Source organism: Squalius cephalus (genome assembly GCF_949319135.1).
Source record: "Squalius cephalus genome assembly, chromosome: 25".
Lineage (NCBI taxonomy): Eukaryota > Metazoa > Chordata > Actinopteri > Cypriniformes > Leuciscidae > Squalius > Squalius cephalus.
The window spans coordinates 11,471,039-11,493,349 of NC_137146.1; the positions used below are offsets into that span (position 1 = coordinate 11,471,039).

Below are 22,311 nucleotides of genomic sequence, written 5' to 3' on the forward strand. Positions count from 1 at the left end.
ACATTTTTTCAAGTCAGTTTCATGTAGTTTAAGTTGAAATGACTTAAACATTCAAGTTGATTGTACTTAAAAATTGTTTACTGTGTTTAGTGAATAGATTTTCTGAACAACTAATGTCACTAACGGCATCTATAATATTGGCAGTGCATGTGGTAACTGGTGCATCAAATATTCTAGTGCTAGTTATTGCAATAATATGAAAGTATTTCCAGACAGAGCCTTTTGGCAAAGAAAAAAAAAATCATAGAGAGTGTTGACTCTCTACACAATTGCAGAACATTTCTAATCTCAAAAATGGCACAGTTCTAATTATGTTTGGGGGAAAAAAATCCATTATTTCCATATGGTGCGCAAAATACTAGTTGGTTTCGAATATGTTGTCAGTGTCGAGCAGTTGTTAAAATCAGTGATTGAATTAAAACAATTTTCACATCCTGCTGTCTCAGCAGTTTGATTTCTCTCTTTTGATATTAATCACAATGTCTTGATAAAGGTTTTGAGCAATTTAGTTTGCATATTTTTCTGCAAAAGTGCATTTTGAGAGTTTTCCCACACTTTTAATGAGCAAGCTAAATAATCCTACATGCAAAATAAAATATAAAATTAAATATTAATAATAAAATATTAATAATACTAGGTAGATAATGTGCAACAATCAAAAATTATGTTTACCATCGCCTTTTCACGACAATAACTGTAAAAGGCAACAGTTTGTCTCACTTTGTATCTGCATTTTGAAGGTTACTAAGAGCATCTGTCTGGATTAATGTTATGTACATTGAATTTATTATGTCAGTTTTGATAATTAAACTGCCTGTTATGTTGTACATTGCACCTAAAGCGTTTTATTTAGGGATGGTAATAACATTTATTTTTGTCATTTTTGTGAAACTACATCTGGCTGCATGCCATGTTAAATTAAGACAGCAAAAAGTTGTGGGCCAGAACATACGGGCAGAAGTCTATTTTTATACATATATTTAGAGTTCTGTCTGTTGTGGGCAAAAAAACAAACTCCATTATTGGCAAATAAAATCTGTTACAGAGATAATTCACCCAAAAATGAAAATCCTCATCCTCATGTTGTTTCAAACCTGTTTCGTTCATCTGTGCAACAAAGAATATATTTATTACAATGAAAATCCAATGTTGTTTAACATATTTTGCAGGAAAAAAATGTAAACGGTGAGAGTGAATGGTTTGCAGTAATAATTGCACAATGACGAACAATAGAGCAGAAACAGCCTTTAATACCAAACTCTGAGTCACGGGGAAAAATAACAACCACGTAAAACATTAATGACACTGAACAATGAACAGAGGAAACTAAGGGCTTAAATACACACAGAGTAATCAACGGAACTAAGAAAAGATTTAAAACTAATGAGTAACTATGGAAACTAATTAGAAAACAGAACTCAGGCAAACCAGAACAGGGAACAGAATGAAAACGAAACCAAAACAGAATGAGGCTGTTACAGAGAGAGAGTAAAAGATGAAAGTTTCATGTTTGGTGAATTCTTCTGCAGGTTCAGCTTTCCCTGACAGTAGAATGTGGTATGTAGCAATTTTCCAGTTTTTATTGAAAACGCCGTTACGAAATTCTAATTCGTGAGATTTAATTTAAAAAAAAAGTTCATTTTCAAATTATTACAAAGTACTGTTAGTATGTAACACATTAAATAAAATGTAACAATTTTGAAATAGTATTTTCTTGTAAAACGTACTCCAATATTCTTCGCTTTATTTGCAACTTTATTTGCAACTCTTTTGGCTTTTCAGTGTTTTGTTTTTTTTGAAAATAAGATTATACAATATCAACACACTTCATCTCCGTATACTCCAGGGCTGCTATAGCCAACCATGATGGACGATACTTGAGCAAGATACACTAGAATTCATCAATCTTTTTCTATGATGAAGTGTAACTTCTCCACTCATTCCCCCTTCCCCCTCTTAAGAACACGAAGGCTTTGTGTCTGTTTTATGGAGGATATATTACCCCACCGAAAACTTTCCTGATCTCCTCCCAGAAAAGTTGCATGTCATTGATCTTTTTTGGGAGTTCAAAGAGGCTTTCAAATAAGTTATTGACTTTGCACATTCTGTTAAAGTTGGCGACGAGAAAAATGCCACAGGTTTTTGCAATCCAATTCTAGCTTTAAAGTCGGAATAATCAAAACAGATAACGCCTCTTCTGAACACACATCTCAACCACAACATTCTCTGGGCTTCAGGCGTTAGAACACCACATCCTAACATAAAAGGCCATGAATTATGTATTGAAACTAAGTATATTTACTATAACGGTCTGGAATTACGGTGAGCTCTAACGTTTTGCTAAGAACGGGGTGGCTTTCAATAATTTATCTGATAGCAGGGTGAGTCGACATAAAGTAGCTGGAGTGTTGTGGAGGTGTCTAATGTGGACACGCTTTTATGCATTATCTGACAGCCAACAAACATTGGCCTCTGTGCTCTCAAATTCTTTGAATGGAGCTGGTTCAGAATGCATTAGTAATCTAAGCATTACAGGAATAAGAAAAAGACTGATGTCTACAAGGCATCGGCCTCAGTGCCTGCTATGTGTAATGTCAGACTTTTCAAATTGTTTCCTTAGGTTTCATCTAATTTTATATATCCATTTCACCCTCTTTCTTGTACTGAGTCAAAGCAGCATGAGGATTTTGCTTTTGCTCTTGCAAGCCTTGTAAAAGAACATAAAAAAGCCGATTCTTCATGAAATGTTTCATCCTAGAGAGATGGAGCCCAGCATAAAAAGTAGAGGTGCTTCTTGTGGTAATATTTTATATGTGTCCAACAGTCCATGCACTTCCATGATGGGATTATATATTTTTAGTGCAAGTTTATTCCATCCAGAGGTTAATTTAACAGCCTGGAAGTATACGTGAAATGTTGTCAAGCACCTTCTTCTTACCATGGCAGGAGAAACGACTGTAATTTAACCAATTTTCTTCTGCTGTCTATCGGGTCTGTTTATTCTATTAGTAATTTTTGGAGTGGAGTTGGTTGAGGCTCTCAGTCAACACAAATGGTACCATTAGCTAACCATATCTTACAGACAATTTAAACAAAATGCAAAGTTTTTATGATGTGCTTGTGAAGTATAACAAGATGATCAGTAGGCTACTTCTATTTTGATTATGTAACATTGTAAACTGTTTGTAAATGCTGTTAAGTATGGAATAACATATCAAGCTTCGCATTCGGGTCCTCATCACGCTGTGAGGGTTTATTTTTCGATAACAGCCAGCTGGATGTACATTATCTTGCTTATTACACAGCTACTTGCCACATAAGTTTGTAATTAGATATGAAATATTGAAAACAGTTCATAGCAAGCAGCTTTGAGCCTAGACGAACAAACAAGTTCAAACAAGACAGACATTGAAGGAATAATGTACAGTCGTATCACTTAATGCACAGATTTTCACCACATACTGTAAATATTGACTGGGAGATGAAATATTGATTTGAGAAGAAAACGTTTTAAAATCGTACCTGTTTATTATAATCTTATAATCCATTACAGTGTACAAAACAATAACTTATAGTAGGGGTGGGCGATATACTGGTAGTTACGATTAACCGGTAGAAATTTGTGAACCGGTAGAGATTCTTGACTATCGTCTCTATCGCAGTTACGCTCACGTGACGTACCCGTGCTGCTCCGTCATGAAAGCTTATCATTTGAATGTATATTAAGCCTTTTAATTAGCCTTTAAATTATTCAAGTGCAATAAGCAGCGAAAGAGGACTATTTTCGTGCTTGTGCTGTCTAAGAAAATCTTCTGAGCGCTGTGAGAGATGCACGCAAATGAAGCCGCTGCTCATACAGCGCGTGAGTCTTGAACTTAGTTGTTTTTGGCGCCTTATTTGGCTTGAACGGTCAAATACACACTCGTATGTGTCAAAATGAGTATCCTTGTAAACAAAGTTGTTTATAACATATATATATATAATATATTTATAATATTATAATATTATACTTTGTTCAATTGTAGTTTTTTGTCCAATTGCTTGTAATTAGTTTCTTTGTTCATATTTTACTAATTTATCTCTGGCTGCTTACTTGACTTCAGTGAGCTTGACAGTGTTTTTTTTTTTTTTTACTTGTGGCATTCATTTTTTTGTGATATTGAAATTGGTGATGAGATTTATGAAATTTCAGTGGTATTGAAAATGTTCATATTATAAAAACTTTAAAACAAAAATTTGCTTTATTGGGGAAGGGAAACGGAGACATGGGAAAAGAGGAGCGTTCCTATATGAACACCTCCCACATAAGCTTTTGAAATGGTTTTTGGAGGGCTGTACATTGGGGGTGCGTGATTTATTTTGTGTGATTCAGTGTACAGAACTGCACAGCTCTTTGATGTTTGAGTTTCAGCAACACTGATTTACATGTATGGAGGTGTTATCCTCAGTTAAACTAATCTAGCCGCTCTGTTTTAAGGAGGTGAATGAGAGCACGGCAGATCTCTTGGGTAGGCTTGACTGAGGATGGGGGAAGTCAGATATTTAAGAGCTGTGTAAGTGTCTTACACTAGGTGAGGAGCTATATTTAGGGTCACTGCTGTGATGCTGTAGCTGCAGCCTTTTAGACATGCTGTTTCAAATGAGAAAATGATTCCCTGGTAGCTGAAAAAGACGTAAACAAAAAACACATATGTATAAAAGTAAAGGAACAAAAAGCACATTCGAATATTAGCATGAGTGACAGCAATATATCAGTCTGGATGATATTTAGTCAATTGATTATCAGAGTTGGCCAATAACATGGCCTTATGGTCATTGAACAGAAATGGTATTCACCCATGTCAATTCCAAATTTAATTTTATTTTTAATGCTGTCAAAATTAGCAAGTTAACACACGTGATTAATTTGGTCAGTTTAACGCATTAAAAATATATAACACAATTGACGCAGCAAACGTTTTTTCCTGTCATCCTTGATGTAAAGCTGGCAAGCTTTACATTATATGACCACTCTCTTATTCATGCAAATGCTTTTAAACCCTTCAAGTGCGATAAGACGCAAAAGATAACGCAATGCAGTACTGGTACACGTCTATGAATCTCCTGTGTGACACACACACAATCGTGTACGCACAGAAAGCCACTTCAGACAGCGCTTGAACGGACAAAAAATCACACATAATTATGCCAAAATGCCCGTTTTGTCGAGTATCCTCACAAGCACAGTCTTAAATGAGTTAAAGTCTTAAATGAATGTAAAGAGTTACGAGAAAATGGGATGTATATCAGATCCACATCATGTGTGGCAGGTCTTAAAGTGACAGCAGCCTAATAAACCTGCTGCTGTCTGTCATTAAGGATAATCAAAGAACAGAAGGAAAATAGAAAAGCACTTGCTCACTGCTCTTGACTGATTCATTTTGTAGCTTTAATAATGATTAATTTATATTTAATTTATAATTTATGCAATGAAGACACTTACTGCTCTTGACTGAATTACTTTTGTAGCTTTAATAAGGACTCATCTGTATTTAAATTATAATGTATGCAGTAAATCCTGCGAAGTGTTTGATAACTTTATTCAATTTCTGTATATATCCTACCTGTTAGGCCTACCTAAAAATCGTAAAGCACTGTTTACAAGATTAAATGAGTCAAAAACAACAAAAGCAAACTTTTTGTGCATTTTGACAGGGCAAGTTAAAATCTGAACTGGTATGACTGCTATTTCATAAAAAGATGCTAAAATATAGCCTACTGTCTTTATGTTTTTAAGTTGTTTCTACATTATTAGGATTAGAATTTATGTGACAGCGTTAAAGAAATAGTTCAGCATGCAGTCTCTCATGTACTGCAGCTTTTGATCAACTTTAATGGCATTTGAGACTTTACCTTGCCATGCCATGAAGTCTGATGACCTTCTGATAATTTGGCCAAGGGTCCAGGACAGAGGAAAGCATTAGGATAACCAAAGCTTTGAAAGCATTGCATTCCCCACGTCTGATCAGGGGTTTACAGATCAATGCAAACATAAATGAGAGCAGCAGGCTATTATGGACTCGAATAATGCACCAATTTTCTTATCTCTTCAGACCAGCTTGATGGATCTGTCTGATAGAGGAGCCATAGATTATTGTGTAGCACGAGGAGAGCAGACAACATCCTCCTCCTGAGAAACCTGAGATGCTTTAACTCAAGCTGTTTTTAAAGGCACAGTATTTTGTGAGTCGAGGGGGAAAAAAACAATCATTATTTTCACAGTATGTTTCAGGGAGCGGCTAATCTGTTTGAGACTGATAGTCCAAACATGGGCTTGCTGAAGGCTACATCAGGGTTGATAGCATCTTGACAAACTATGATTGTTGATGCAATCTCATTTGCTGTCAGATTGTCCCAGAGCCGCTCTCCAAACACGCAGTTTGGCTGTAGCTGATTATCTTTGTAATCTGACAGGGATGGACATTTTGGTCATTATGTTTAAGTATTTGACAGATAAATGATAAACTGAGTACACAAGAGAGGGCTTAGGTGGCACACATGCTATTTTTGTTATTATTATTATTAGTAATGAATGGAAATAATGGATTATATATATATATATATATATGTATGTATATATACTCTATTTATATATTATATATAATCTATGTATGTATACACATACATACTGTATATAATTCACTGATAAATAAAGTCCTTAACAGCAATGTTTAAACATTTATTAATGTGCTAACTTAAAATTAGAACAGCTCTGATTTATCATTTTGCCAGTGTTTAAGCATTGTTGTAAAGGACTTTATATACTATTGAGATATATTAATTAGTTACATGACACTTACTGCAAAGATTGCACTTTCAAATCGGATCTAGTTCCAGCTAGTGATTAATGCAATGATGACTTTACAGCTTTTGCTATACAATTATACCATATAACTTATTAAAAAATGGGGTCTTTTTTGACACATTTGTGTATAGTTGTTACTAAATGTTTTAAAGTTTGGATGAAAAAAGCCATCAGTCCATTATTCTTCAAGTCTTCATGACTGATCATGATCAATTATCCTCAAGCCCATCCCTAGTTCTGCCAGCTCTTCAGTTGTTTGCTGACATGCGCACACACACGCATACACACTTCATTTCTCTTGGTTTCTCTCCTCTCGCACGTTATTTTGCTTGTGGGTTTTCTCGTCATTTTAATCCCCATCTCGTGCTGTCTTTCGCTCGCTTCTTTGCTTCTCTCTCTATTTCACTCCTCCCCTTCTAATAAATTATGTATGCCATTTCTGCCAGGCTGAGGGCTGCATTGCTGCCTTGCTGAATTGCTCTCTCCCTCTCTCTCCATCTCTCGCTCTCTCTCTCTCTCTTGCGCGCTCTGCACACAGGACCGAGTCTGCTCTCTCAGAGCTCACTGCAGCTCAGCTCGAACCCAGAGGGCTCCCTCCAGTACTCCGCCAGCTACCATAGTAACCAGACCCTGGCCCTGAGCGACTGCTTGTCCGCACCACAAACCCAGCAGCCTCAGCCCCCTCCACGCTCCAGCGGCCAGCCCGGAGGAGCCGTGCACAGCTACAACCAGGTGAGCGCTGCTTCTTTCCTTATTTCCTCCTGGTCTCGTTACAATACCACCCCTCACTTTTTGTATTTTCACCTCCTCTCTCTTTGTTTTTCGACGCGACTGCTCTGTTCTGCACCGCGAGTCTCTCGTGATCAGGGATGTTGTAGCGATTCTGCTTTTTTCTTTTTTGGGACTGGCACTGAATGATTCCCGGGCTCCAGCTTGGGATCATGTTTCAAGCTGCTGCCTAAAAAGTGATTTCAAAACCTGATTAAAGCAATTAACTGCAAAACCGAAGCGTTTGTCAGCAGACGGCAGTGGTACTGCATTGCATCGAGCGGCGAGCGTGTGCAAGGCAAACTTTGTCATTATCCGGGGAGTTAAATTGTGCCCTGTTGATGAGACTGTAATTACAGCAAACCCTGCAGGGCGGTTTCTCCCAACTTTCATTTCTTTTAAATGAGTCTCGCACACCTGCTACAAGCTAGAAATGTTCCCTAAAAAGGTACGAAGTCTGTTCAGACCACAAACATTTAATTTCCTCCATGTTCGCTAATTAACCGGATGTCTAACACATGCAAATGATAGAAGAAGTGCCTGAGCGGTCGGTCACGATAAAGCTGACATTGGCACATCCTCACTCTCTCGCTCCCTCGCCCTCCCTTTTGCTCTCTTGCCTTTCACATCCTTAGACACTTTTAATGGACACATAGGCCCTCTGTCTTTTATTGAAAGATGCCCAGCGCGTCCTCAGCACTCCGGACTTGTTTCTGAGATAGTCGATGAGGGCCTCTCTGCAAAGATTCTTTGAAAACGTTCTCATTTAAAATTAATTAGGTTTCTCAGAAAGATGTTGTTTTTTTTCACATTGAACGCCAAAAAAATGTATTGTGTTTCCAGGGTCTCTCTTTTTCTTTCTCTTTTGTGTTCGTGTGGACTGTTGGGTTGGTTGTGTGGAGGGTAATCTGAAGAGGGCTTGTCTGCTCCAGGATGGGTTTATATAACACAACACATCAGTTAGGTGCTTTTATGTAGATATTTTTAACACCATAAACCTCTTGTTCCCTAAATAATTCATCCACATCAGGAACCAGTTACAGTCTCTTCAAGTAGGTGTTTCTCTTCTCTCTACGCCGGGATGCATTTCTCCCTCTTAGAGAGAGAGAGAGAGAGAGAGAGAGAGAGAGAGAGAAAGAGAGAGAGAGAGAGAGAGAGAGAGAGAGAGAGAGAGAGAGAGAGAGAGAGAGATGGAAAGATAAAGCATTCAGGAATGATGGTATAATTGCATTACACCTTGGTATAACATGATATTGAGCTATTAAATGCCTTTTTTAAATCTTCACAATCCTATCTTGAGAGGATTCTTCCATCTCTTCTATCTCATTCATTAAAGTCTTATCAGGAGAAGCAGCACACTCTTGAAAATAAAGATTACAGTTACAACCAAAAAGCTTTTTGAAGCCTGATATCACAGGAGAACCTTTTTACATTCCACAGCTTATTCTTTAATTCTTTATAGTAAACCATCTCTAAGCAGGGCTTCAATATATCTAGAAGAAGCAGTATTGTGATATAAAGACCGTGCATCAAGAATGTACTGTGATAGTCTTCAAAGAATCAGGTGATTTGGCCAAGTTGGTCAAGCTCTTTATTGTCACTGTTCAGGCGCAATGCAATTGTACAACACTGTCCCATGTGAAGCTTGATCTTACAACCTTCAGATTATGTGAAAGCATGTCGACAAAGCAAAGACTTACGTTAGGAATGGGATACGACAGGGATGGGAAACTCGGTCATGGAGTGCCACTGTCCAAGCCAGTTTAGCTCCAACCCTGATAAATAAAACTTGGAACTAAACTTGGAAGGACAGCAGCACTCCAGGACCGACATTGCCCATCCTTGGGTTACAGTGATCACCAAGTTGCCCAACAACCAATTATTTCATTAGTGAGGTTGAATTACTTAAGCTCAAAGTATACTTTGGCCATCTGCGTTACACAATGGTCCGCGCATTGCCCGTTTGTAGATGTCCGAGCACACCGCCCCTGTGCAGCCCAATTTTTGTGTCCGTGCGGACGGTGCGGGTACAACAGCAAGGTGAATGTTGAGATGGAAGAGTCCACTAGGTGGCAATATGCAGTTGTGATGTGCAGTAGATGAAGAAGAGTGTGACAAGCAATAGTTTTTACTAGCCTAATGCTAATTCCAGCACTCACATTTTGCTGAAGTGCCTCCGCTATCGTTCGCCAGTATTGATTTTTTTTCACTCTGTCGTAGTAGTCCTTCAAGGAAATAAAATATAGGTAGGAGTATTGTTGCCATAGCTCCACAAACCTTTCCTTCATTTCATAATTCCACCTAACAGCACCAATACAATCGTCTCTCTTTTGTTTCGACATGTTTGAAAGAGCTTCTGTGCTTCTATTGGTCAATGTCACAGATGTGATGGAACCCGTCATGGAGGACCAAAAAAAATTAAACAGGCTAGTCTTTTTGTCGTGACAACGTGAAGCGTCACAGACGCGGCATCGGTTGACGTCGTATGTGCAATGTATATGCAGTAACTTCTGTTTACAACAATTGTTTCATGCGTCCCGACGCCCATTGTCGTTTACGAATCACCCAACGCACTACGTTTAACAGATCGTGCCAAAATTGTGCCAAAATCGTGTAATCTGAACCTGTCATTATTTTATTTTATTGTATTTTTTATTTTATTTTCAAGGTTTTTAAGGTGGATTCTAGTAAATTCCACTTATACAGTAAAACTGTTCTCAATAAGGAGATTCACTGAAGAATCTTTAAGAACATAGTTTGGAGGCAAACAAAGCTAGGTTTAGCTTTAAATGCCATACACTTTTCTAGCACAAACATTCTCTCTATCTTCAAGACCTTTGCCTCATATTTATTCAACTCTCCATTTGAATGTTATTACCTGATATCAATGCAATGAAGGAGACATAAAACCCCGCTAAGCTTTTTTTCCCACCACTGGAAATTGCACTGACTGCCAGTTTAAAAATAACCTAATTTATTCTGAATAAGAATAATCAGGTTTCATGCTTTCTGTAAATGAGAAACAGTGGAACTAATGTTTCATTGTAATCACCCACAATCATCATGGTGATTATGAGGAATCTAAAGGAAGAAATGTTTATTCACACGCCAAAGCGTCTTTCTAAATGACTGGCCCTGCGCCAGCATTAGTTTGCCCGGGTATATTGCATGTATATGCAATAACTTCCGTTTTACGGGCTTTTTTTATGTGTTCAGGAAACATGCTTGCATATAACATTCAAAGGAATTATTGTCTCATATATCACCATCTGAATATCAAAGTAAACCAACTTACCCCTAAAGGGATAGTTATTAGTCGAAAATTAAAAGTCATCATTTACTCCGTCGTGTCATTCCAAACCTCTATGACTTTCATCCTTCTGTGGAACTCAAAAGAAGATATTTTGGTGAATGTTTTTGGTCATTTTGTCATATTATGAAAGTCATTAGGGTCAAAAACGTACTCAAAAGATCATAAAGGTAGCGTAAATTTGATCAATATCACTCAAGAACCGACTACATCAAATACGGCAGCACAAACCCCAAATGCCATGATGTTAGTTCACTAAACATGCAAGAAAACATTTTCAGCATCATTACTCCAGTCTTCAGTGTCACATGATCCTTCAGAAATCATTCTAATATGCTGATTTGCTGCTCAAGAAACATTTCTTATGATGAGTGTTGAAAACAGTTGTGCTGCTTTCTTTTTTTTTGCAAACTATATTGTCTTAGAAATGTTTTGTAACATTATAAATGGTTTTACTGTCACTTTTATCAATTAAACTAATTTCTGTATAAACGTATTCATTTCTTTAGAAATAAAATCACAATCTTGATGCCCTAAACGTTTAAATGGTAATGCAGTTCTTTGAATTATCTTATTTCGAAATATCTTCTTTTGTGTTCCACAGAAGAAAGAAATGACACGAGGGCGAAATTCTTCTTTTTAATAAGGATCTGTTTTGATTAGATATAACAGTTATCTTACTCTTCTCCTAGGTGACATCTAACCGTGCAGCCCAGCTCGCGGCGGGCGACTCCTGTCAGAGCCATGGCGGTGCCCTGCTGTCCGGTTCCCAGCATCCGTCTGCAGCGTCCGGCCCGGGCCTGTATTACTCTAGCTCTACTCTGCCTGCCCAGCGCGTCAGCTCACCCCTGAACTCAATGCAGTCCAGCGGATCCCCGACTAAACTGCAGCGTCTGGGTTCGGCCTCTGACACACCAGGTTACGCCACCACCCAGCGCCTGCCCTCCTCATCCTCCTCGGCCTCCCCCAAGCCTTCTCCGGGCAGGCTCGCCAAATCCTACAGTAGTAGCTCGCCGATCAATGCGGTGGGCATCGGAGGATCACCTGGCACTCACGCTTCAGGCTCCCCTCACCGGTTAGCGTCTCCACCCAATAACGCATCACCTATCTATCAGCAGCTGCAAAGCGCCGGAGTGTCTACTTATGCCACGCTTTCACCCAAAAGGCTGGTGCACTCAGCTGAGCAGTACAAGATATCCCACGATCTCTACGCCACCGCCACTCTACAGAGACCAGGCAGCCTTGCTGGTGAGTAACAACTCCTGACCTGCCTTTGACTAGCCAACTGGGATTTTCGAGTCGCGGCAATTTAATAAACATTGTGTGGGTTTTTCTATGGGGACGTTTTTGAAGCATGAAATACTTTCAGACGCCCAAGAAAACAGTACAAGTCCATTATTTGCTGTTATCTGGGAATGTATTTTCTGTGAAACGCTCAACTAAACAGCAGCAAGAAACGAAAACAAGTCCATCAGTGTGCAGACAACTTGTGCTAGTAGGCAAGACTTTTTGAAACTTATAATTGATTTTGATCAGCTTTGAAGTGAAGGAGCATTCACACTGACTATGATTTGATGAAACAAATCAAAGCTTAATATTAAAAAATGACAAAAGCACATATGGAAAATAAAAATAATAATGGAAATAAAAAATGGAAAAGGTCTCATTCAAAATATGAATAAAAAAATATAATAGTATATAAATAATACTAAAATAACACTGCTAGGTGGTACAAATAACTGTCTTAATGAGTGAGTCAGTGAATCATTCATTCAATCGGTTTGTTCAACACATTTTTTGGTCCCACTTTATATTAAGTGGCTTTAAGTACTATGTACTTACATTGAAATTAATAATTTGATACAATGGACTTATTGTGTAACTACATGTTTTTACATTGAAAATGCACGCATGTAATTACAGCTGTAATTAATTTATGTAATTACATTTGTAAGTACACAGTTGACCCTTCCCTTAACCCTTAAACCTACCCAATCCACCACACCTGTCCCTAACCTTACCCGTATCACACCTCAATAGCAGCAAAAGTGTTTTACAATACAACATGAACACAATAAGTACATTGTACTTATTTTTTGATGTAAGTACATAGTACTTAACGCCACTTAATATAAAGTGGGACCTATTTTTTTAAGTGAAAAGGTGTTTTAGATAGGTGACATAATCAGGACCGCGTGAACGTTTGGAGAACAGATAGCTCCTTATGCTTTTGAATCGATTTTGCGGTACTTTGATGCCATACACCAATCAGTAAGCGCAGCGTCGATTTAAGGCGAACACGCTTAATGTGAGTGAATCAATGAAACATTCATTCAACTGATTCGTTCAAAAACATAGATTCATTTAGCAAGAAAACGCATATACTGTTTTTAAAGGAGAAGTGCAACATTTGATAGTTCGTTAACTTTGTTTGGAACTATTTCATCAAAAGTACACAAAGTAACTGGTAAAATTGTGTCTACAGTGCTGGATTTTTTTGTTTTTTTTTGTCTGAACTATTTTATAAAAGCAACATATTGCAAAAGCAATGTCACACACTTCAGCCTATATATACACGTGTGTGTGTATATATATATATATATATATATATATGTGTGTGTGTGTGTGTGTGTGTGTGTGTGTGTGTGTGTGTGTGTGTGTGTGTCATAGCTCAATACCCATTGATCTTGGGTAAATAAATTCAACTCTGTGGTAGACAGAGAAATTTGATACTCGTATAAGTTTTCACATAGAGAGCACCTAGGGAACCACATTTGTTTTCCATGCATGCTTTCTTTACTGATCCCTACATTCAGCCCCTTAAGTCAAGAGACTTCAGCTCTGCCTTTGAAGGAACATAGCACTTTGATATGAAGACTCGTTCTCGCTCCGCAGTTAAACATCAAAGAGGTTCGGTAACAATTCATTTATTCAGTCATATACCATACGTGGCTGTTGTTGTAATTAGTGTTGCTATTTTTGCATTTAACATGTTACTACAGTATGTAGAAAATAGTCTCAATCAGTCTTAGGTCAAAGACAGGCTTTGATTTAAAATTACAAACAAAAAACAACACAAATAAAACTCATGCTTTTAAAGTGAAAAGCTTTTATACTTCTCAATGTGTTTGGTTTAATTGCTTTATTAATTGCTTTAACCTGTTAGTTTTCAATTTCCATTTATGACTATTAAGCCTGTAAACAACAATCATCCCATTACATTCTTCTAAGGTCATTTACATATGTTATAAGGTTAATTAAAAGACACAAATAATAAATACTGTATATAAGAAAAGAAAAATGTTTTATTTTATTACATTTTATTTTATTATTACTGAGATGGCAAAGCTGAATTTTCTGCATCACTGCTCTAGTTTTCAGTGTCACATGATCCTTCAGAAATCATTCTAATATGCTGATTTGCTGCTCAAGAAACATTATTATTATTATTATCAATGTTGAAAAGAGTTGTGCTGCGGAATATTTTTGTGGAAACCATGATAGTTTTTTTTAAGGATTCTTTGATGAATAAAAAGTTCTAAAGAGAGGCATTATTTGATAATAGTTTTAATGTGATTTTGATCAATTTAATAACTTACTAAATAAAAATATGAATTTCTTCAACAACATAAAAAATCTTGCAGACCCCAAACTTTTGAATGGTGTTCAAATTCATTAATTTAGTCCATCTGTTAATGTCACGTCGGGGTCGGGCAAGAAAGAAGAGACTAGGGATTTAACCGCGCAACCCATTTTATTCTGAAATTCAGAGACGTTTTGTGCAATAAGCCAGCAAACACAGCTGCATTCAGAGCGGGAGCCTGTTATCTAAATCACCCGTTTAACAGGCCGATTGTGGACCTGTGTAAGGTATTGTGGATTACAGCCCTATATTACCTGCCACATTGTCAGCTCTTCATCAAACCCGCTGAGAGAAACAGGCGCACAATGGGAAACAGCGGGCCAGTGCCAAACTGTCCCTCAGCCCGTGCTGAGCCATCACCGGCTCTCCCGCTTGTCTCTTTGATTAAAGTCCGGCATCCCGCGTCCGTACACCTCCACCAGTGTCTGTACAGTGGGAATGCTCCAGCATGCTGGCCATGGACCGAGAAAAATGAGCCCAGTCCATCCACCGGTGCACTGAAGGAAAGCTGATTAGATTTGAAGGCAATTACGTAGTTTAGACAAGAGACTTTGTTTGCAAGGCTTCCCTGATTTCTCAAGGGTATTTGATGCGTTTGGTGAGCCTGTCGTTCATGATGTAGTATATGGAGGGATTGTTGGCGAGGGGCTGATGATGTGTGTCATTACAGCTGGAGGCAGTGTGAGAGAGAATAGCAGAGTTAGACTTTTACTAAGACTGAGAAAGATGGACCTTTAATGCTTGTACTGAAACAAGGTGAATCATGGAGAATCATTGTAAGCAGCACAGAAGCATGGTGTTTCTAGGGAAAAACTTTATTTTCTGGTTTGACTTGTGTGGTTAAAATGACTCCTGAATGAGCTTCTCACTTCACGTGAGCATCAGCATGAAAGTACTATGAAAATACAGGCCTATTTAGAGCAAATGTAATTGTAGAGGTAGAAAAAGGTTTTCTTCATAGATGATATATGCTGTACCTTACTATCATTTTCCTGTTAATTCACTCCTCTTGTCTTATCTGTTTTACTTGCTTTAATGTAGAAGAATTGTAGATATACAAATGAAAACACGTCATGGAAGTTTTGGATGAACTATCCCTTTGATATTAGAATTTGTATTGTTGTTGTTGTTGTTGTTGTTAAACATATTATGAAAAGTATTCATTTATTATTAAAATAATAAATTATATTTATATAATATTCATATTTTCAAACATTAGTAATAATAAAAATAAATTACAAATATGTACATTTAAGAATAAAATATTATTTTAGTAAATTTAAATGATATTTAACAATAAATTAACAATATAATAATAATAATACATTTCAGAATGCATAAGTATAATATAAATATAATGTGTTTTAAAAATAAATGGTGTTTAATGATAAATTATTAGCACCTATTATTGTTGTTAAATAATTTAGTATTAAATATTATTAAAATTAATACATAACATTTATATTTATGTATTTATTATTAATATTGGTGGTGGTGTTATTTAAATATTGTGAAATTCTAATAATGTATCATTAAAATAATAAAGTATATTTATGTCATATTTGTAGTTTTAACGTAGTAGTAATAATACATTAAAAATACATACATTTAAGTACAATATATTATTTTAATAATCAATACATGATATTTGATAATAAGTTCATAATAAATTATTTAACAACAACTATTATTGTTATTTTATTATTAAATACCCTTTATTTAATATTAAATTAATACATTATTATTATTAGTAGTAGTAGTAGTAGTAGTCATAGTAGTAGTATTATGAAGAAAAAGATGAATGATCATTATAATAATAAACAATTCTAATAAAAACATAATAATATAACTCAAAAGGCTGTTTATTGTTGCCAATCAATTTAGCAACTTTACACATAAATGCATAATTAAATTGATGTGCAGTCATCTGTATGTGTATAGAATTTTTAAAGCGGTTTCGAATATGGCTCAGATTTTAGAGCCGAAGCATTATGTTATTATAATTGAGATTAATAATTGAGCTTCACTAGGTACTACATTAGACCCTACTCTCAATCTATCATCCTCACGCTTTAATGACATGCAAACAGAGAACACAATGCACATCCTATGTTCAGACGTCTGAAGCGCTATTAGCACTGCCTGTGATTAGACGGTGAAGAGGTGCTTCAGAGCGCTTGTCTAAGTTCTTCCAAATGTGTTTCAGATGTACAAACCTATTTATTCAGCCAGCTTTTGGATGTATCCTGATGGATCTCCTCCTAACACTAAAGAAATCAGGTTAGGGATGAGGGGCGTTTGCAGCCGGACACCGATAAGGTGATTACACAAAATGCTGTATCAAAGGAATGTGGATTTCTCTTTTAGATATAAAGTTTCATCATTAGGAGAGTAGGGGGCGTGAGGGCAGACTGAATGGATGTTATGCGTTTCTCCTCTCCAACGGGAACGGTTTTGCTAGTTTGTATAGGTGTCTTTGCAGGAGCCGCTGACCTGTCAGTCCAAATCCTTCACTTGGACAAAGAGTCTAGCCTAGAAATTGCCTTTGAAAAGCTGTGATTCTCCTGCAGCGAGTCATGCTGCTTTGCTTGTAATCACTTGGACCTGTTGGCAACATCTGTGACAGGATGTTGTCTATCTCTCAGTTTCTGTCTGTTCTTACATGTCTCTTGTCCTCCTTGCTGCTTGTCTGTCAGTCTTCCTATCTGCCCAGTTAGCCATCTGTCTGTCTCTCAGGCTGCCCGTGTCTCTCAGCATCTACCCTGTTGAAGAGACCAGCATATGTTGCGTTTTGGATTCTGCTGTCCCCAACAGGGTTTAGCTTAACCAACAAGACGATGACTTCTTCCTTTTTTTTTAAATCAGCTTCCCAGAAAGAAAAGCACAACTATGCTGGTCTACCATTCAGACCAGGACCAAACCAGCATAGAAATTGGCCGGAAGTCTTTTCAGCATGGCATGTACCCTCAAATGTAAAGGGACCCCCTTCCTAAAATATAAAGGCAGCTTTTATACTGTGATGAAAAATAGTATAAAGTATTAAGACATGTTGTTTCCCAAATTAAATAACTGGCTTTTAAAATGTCACAGTATTAAGAACAATTATCTGGAGATACTGCAATACACTGGCACCAATGTTGCCTAAATATTTATGATTTTTATTATTTGTATTCATTATAAAGATGAAATTGACACATTCATCTTTAAACTAAAAATATATAATTAAATATTTTCTGGAGATCTTTTACTTTGTTTGTTGACAGTATTTTTCTTTTCTTTTTTTCTACTTGTTATTAATGTAAACCTGGTTTGGGTTGTATTTCTTACCAATTTTGTATTTCTCAGAAATGTTCCCCAGACCCTCAAACACCCTCTTTCAGCCCCCCTGCGGGTTCCAGACACCAGTTGCTTTCACATCAACTATTGGTGTTATCTACAAAAGTTCATATCTTATTCTCCGAATCTCATGTCATTCATCTTTTCCACCTGGTCAGAAGAAAATAGAGCATCTCAGATGATAAAGCCGAGTGAGAGAGCTTTATATAGGGTTTTAGCGATTTTGGATGTATCCTGATGGATCTCCTCCTAACACTAAAGAAATCAGGATAGGGATGAGGAGCGTTTGCCTGCCGGACACCGATAAGGTGATTACACGAAATGCCCTCTATCTACACCTTCTTATTTTCAGAACATTACACAATTAAGTCCTGCGAAGCATCAGAGCACCAGAAGCAGATCAGACATTGCAGTAGTTTGAAGATTAACATGCACATACTTGTTCTGTTCCAACGGCCTTGAGGAAGCATCTCCGTTCCGCTGGTTGTTTGCATTGCCGTTTAGAGTAGTGCATCTCTGTCATTCAGTGAAAACCAATGAGACAAGCTGCCAAGATCCAGAGAAACCTCCAATCCTGAGGTACAACAACTCTATAGTCCCTATAGGCCGGTGCAAAGCCAGGATATAAAGTGTGTGGATCGATTGGAGAATGTGAGTGAATGTTGAGTTAGCATTCGCATTCCTCTTGTGTCTAAGGTTCATAAACATCTACTTCACAGTCTCCTAGTTTCTCACTGGAGATTCCAACATGCACTCTTGATCAAGAAGGGAAGGATTACTAGGGCTGTGCTCACACAATCATATGATCATTCTTTTTTTAATTCTTACTATATATGTCTGCCAAGATGTTGGATGTTGGATCACTGTTGAATGTTGACAGCACTTACCTTCCTCTGTACACTCTTGATCAGGAAGAAAATATTGACTTTCTGATGCCTTGGACATGTTGTGATTGGCAGGTCTAGTGTGATAGCCAACAGGTTATGTACAGTACATTAAAGATTGGTGCAATGATGTACTAACACTCCCGTATTGTTGTTCTCATTCATAAGGGGCTTAGTTTGCAGGACTTTTTCTTCCATCTTTAACACTAACAGGAACAATGCCTTTTGTGCAGGATCTCGAGGTTCGTACAGCAGTCAGCACACTCACCTGGGCCCTGAACTGAGGCCCCTGCAGTCCCCTGAGCATCACATCGATCCCATATATGAAGACAGAGTCTACCAGAAAGTCCCCATGAGAAGCCTGAGCCAGAGCCAGGGAGAAGTGCTCCCTCCAGGCCATACGGGAACCTACCGGAATAACACGGGTAAAGTTTACACACACACTCTCTCTCTCTCTCTCTCTCTCTCTCTCTCTCTGTGTGTGTGCTGAAGTGTGTTAATCCCCAAGTTACCAACCTCCAGGATTTCTGCAAGAGAGCCAAATCCTTAGAGAGCATTTATCCAAATCGGACACGGTTCTTGCTCACAGCCGAGTGTTGACCTCATTAGAATTAATCTGAGTTAGAGCACATCACACAATCTGTGTTTGTGAGCGTTTATTTTACTTAAAAGGTTTCACTTGTCTTACCATATCACATTAAAACACCTCAGCAGTCTTTTTCAATTAGCACATTGTTCGTTTTGTTTTGATTGTAGGTCAGGTGTAGCATGATAATCTGATGTGGCTCACCAGTTTCGTTAATTCCTCACATCTCATTGAGAAAGTGTTGTGTGAATCCAGTTCAGGAGGATGAGACCAATGGGTAGATTACAAAAACTGTGCCAATATAATCATATTATGGATTCTTTTTTTATACTATACATCAATACCTTAGATACTTGTATTATGTGTACATTCGTATCATTTATTTATTTGTAATATATTATTTCATATTTGTTTTTAATTGTAAGTTTTATATAAAAAAAAATCATTTGTCTCTTCAAATTGCAAAGATTTTAGTTTTAACTGCATTTCTGCTTTTAGATCCTTATGTTTTATGCAGTTATATGTATTTGGATTCATTCATTCATTCATTTAATGTACATATTGCAAAGCTACTAGTTTAACTGCATTTCTTACAAGTGGGGTGGTGGCGTCACTATTTTTTTTTAAGTAATGCGGCTTTTTAGTGGCAAAATTATTTTATTGGTTGGATAGCAATTGAAGCGTTGACACTATAAGTTTCTCTGTGTTTGGAAAAAAATAGACATTGTTTGTCATTTTTATTGAACGTGTTTGGTTTCAAAGTGTGTAATGTGATCAAAGTGAAATCAAAACGGTAGAATGGCAATGATCCAATCAGAATCAAGAATTCAACATACTGTAACATAATGTAATTGTGAGCGTGGAAGGGAGGCATCATGACAGGGTCCCCTGAAGCAAAAATGTGTCGACTCTCACCTAGCTTAGAAGTGCAGATACAATACAGTTTTAATTGGGGTCTGCGGTGGTAATTTCCTACGCTTGCTGCAATGCTGCTGTGACCTTTGGGAAGTGGAGCTTATAATGTACCTCAGAGACTTTATTTCTTTTCAAAATTGTTGCCTCTGCCTAATGGTATGGCAACATCAGCAGACTGTTGAAAATTATGCTCTGTCTCCTTTGGCTTTCTCCGCTCCGAGCTCTCACACAGCCCTTTTATTTTCTCATCCCCAAGATGTTACTGTGCTTTAAGAGGAAAATAAAGAGCCTTGGCTTTGCTTAGATAAACAACAGAACAAGGGCAGTTTTGTCTCTTATTTGCCTTGAATGGCGCTAAAATACAATTAAACAGGTAAATGAAGCAATTAAATCTGTGTCATTGCAGTGATTTTCTGTCTAAAGCTAAAGGTTGAATAAAGCTAGAGTGCCCGTCTGCTACATGAATCATGAATCAATCTAAAGCTATTTAAGGAACTGAATTAAAGAAATTATATAATCCTGCCCTAGCACTTCTATTAAGAATTCAGTTTCCATTGTTGAATTAAGGCAGTTGTGCTCATTACTGCTGTATTATATTCATTACAGTGTATGTTACTGATAAAAGCTCTATATCTTCAAGAGAGACTTCTATTGTATTCGCACTGAAACACACAGCTTGCTGTGTAACCATATTCACATGTGGACACCATTTTAAGTATATGAGGATATGAGGTCAAATGCATATATATGACTATATATGGTCCCTAAAAGTCTTTGAATGTCTTGGCAGTGTTTAAAACAGCTTTTTAGAAGATGTTTGATCTATGCAAAGGTTGTTTGTTACGCCACCTCTAAACTGCACATTGACTCTGTTGACTCTCAAAGCAAGCACTGCTGTGTTTATGGTTATATCTGCAGAACTAGTTTCTATTTCTCTTTTTGAATGACAAATATAGACTATTGATACCTGCTGATATATACCGTTATTTTCTTACATGCAGTCGCAGAACGCATGGTAGTCATCTGTAGTGTTTTCAGTGTGTACAAGCCGAAGCGAGGCGACAACACTGTCAGCTTTCGGCGCCGCTAGTTCTTTGACGTTGGCTTGGTGTGTCACGACCTTAAAGGAAGAGTTCACCCCAAAATGAAAATTATCATAATTCACCTTCAAGCCATCTTAGGTGTATATGACTTTCTTCTTTCAGCCGAACACAGACAGAGTTATATTAAATAATCCTGGCTCTTCCCAGCTTTGTAATTGCATTGAATATAGTTTTTGAAGCTCCAAAAAGCACATCCATCCATCATAAAAGTAATCCATCTTCTCCAGGGTGTTATTAAATGCCTTCTGAAGCGAAGTGATGGGATTTTGTAAGAAAACTATCCATATGTTATCACTGGCTTCCAAAACAGCCGTACACACATTCACGAGAGAGTCGAGTTCCGGTGGAAGGGTGACCTTTGACCCAACGTACGACGTAGGTAAAGCGTAAGGTGAGAATTGATGAACACGGAAGCACAGAGGATAGGTCATAAAACAATGGTCACAAAAAATTAGAAGTCTATAACGAGAAGTTTTAAAGAAATCTGTTTGTTCGTTCTTTGTTATTATGTAAATGTGATGTATTTATTTTAAATAATATTTTAGGTAATATAAACATTTATTTTAATTTAATATTTATGTTTATATAAATTACTTATTGATTATACCAAACTTACTACTATTTTGAGGCTCTTAATACTTTTGAAATGTCATAAACTGAAATAGATATTAGGAGAGATGGATTTCCTAAGACTATCCAATTGCAATTCAAATCCCATGAAAAAACAGTGTAAACTTGTTGTTTGATGTAAACCAATCACAATTCGATATGCAAATATAACTTCATTTCTGGCAGTAGTTTTTTTTTTTTATACCAGTGGAAGATTAAACCTCAAAAAACTGGCAAAGTTTATAAAATCAAAAAATTGAGAGCACATCTCAGGCTGAATTTATCTACAAAATTCAATTTGAATGACTTCTAT

The 22,311-nt window shown here is 37.1% G+C and overlaps 1 protein-coding gene across 2 annotated transcripts in view; it reads left to right on the forward strand.

Annotated features, from left to right (window-relative positions):
• The window catches only part of ctnnd2a (catenin (cadherin-associated protein), delta 2a), a 273,543-nt gene that overhangs the window by 125,918 nt on the left and 125,314 nt on the right, over nt 1-22,311 (forward strand). For both annotated transcript variants that reach the window (XM_079862649.1, XM_079862650.1), the window contains exons 6-8: nt 7,383-7,576; nt 11,615-12,170; nt 19,019-19,210. In XM_079862649.1, coding sequence (XP_079718775.1) covers nt 7,383-7,576; nt 11,615-12,170; nt 19,019-19,210 — 942 coding nt within the window. The remainder of the gene's footprint in view (nt 1-7,382; nt 7,577-11,614; nt 12,171-19,018; nt 19,211-22,311) is intronic.